Raw genomic sequence first — 841 nt, 5'->3', positions numbered from 1 at the left:
AGGTACTGATGGTGGGGATTTGCCCCCTATTGGTGAGGTCAGGTACTGATGTTGGATGAGAAGACCTGGCTCACCATTCCAATTCACCCAAAAGGTGATCAGTAGGATGAGGTCAGGGCTCTGTAAGGAGGGTATCATTGTAAGGGGGCTGTCATATGTCTGGTCATGTGACATACAGGTGTTTGTATTTGGTATCTGAGTAAGAATGGATGACAGGTTAATACTCCCCTCCCCACTGTTAGAGGTGATGTCTGTTCCTATACATTACATACTCCATGTTGCCGTCTTACCTGACATCCACCTTCAGCTTGGGGTAATACTGGGAGACGTATTTCTTGATGAGGCTGTAGGAGGCTTCCTTGGGCTCGCACAGCCGGGTGAAGGCCAGGGGTAAGATATCCTCCAGCTTGACATTTGTCTGATCTCCTGCCATGGATCCGCTCCTCTATAGGAGGAAAGAGACGAGATCATTGCACAGGGGAGGGGCCACAGCCTGACAACCAATAGGATCGCAAAATCACTACAAACCTTTTTGTCTCTGGATTTTGGTGCCGATTTTCCAGAATTCGACACAACGACAAAGCTGCCGGAAGCTCCTTTACCTTTTACCTAAACGACAGAAAATGTCACTTATAGAGTGTCACTGAGAGACCGCAGCGAGCACAGGAGACGGTCAGAGACTGCATTGTACAGGAGACGGTCAGAGACTGCAGACATTGTACAGGAGACGGTCAGAGACTGCAGACATAGTACAGGAGACGGTCAGAGACTGCAGACATAGTACAGGAGACGGTCAGAGACTGCAGACATAGTGCAGGAGACGGTCAGAGACTGCAGACAT

At 49.3% G+C, this 841-nt stretch overlaps 1 protein-coding gene across 1 annotated transcript in view; it reads right to left on the bottom strand.

Moving 5' to 3' along the window:
- HP1BP3 (heterochromatin protein 1 binding protein 3) overlaps nt 1-841 on the bottom strand; it is an 8,718-nt gene that overhangs the window by 3,679 nt on the left and 4,198 nt on the right. The window contains exons 6-7 of the mRNA XM_072425899.1: nt 529-609; nt 291-445 (exon numbers count right to left, since the gene is read on the bottom strand). Of these exons, the coding sequence (XP_072282000.1) occupies nt 291-445; nt 529-609 (236 nt within the window). The remainder of the gene's footprint in view (nt 1-290; nt 446-528; nt 610-841) is intronic.

Source organism: Pyxicephalus adspersus, chromosome 11 (assembly GCF_032062135.1).
Source record: "Pyxicephalus adspersus chromosome 11, UCB_Pads_2.0, whole genome shotgun sequence".
NCBI lineage: Eukaryota > Metazoa > Chordata > Amphibia > Anura > Pyxicephalidae > Pyxicephalus > Pyxicephalus adspersus.
This window is presented reverse-complemented; position numbering and strand designations above follow the sequence as displayed.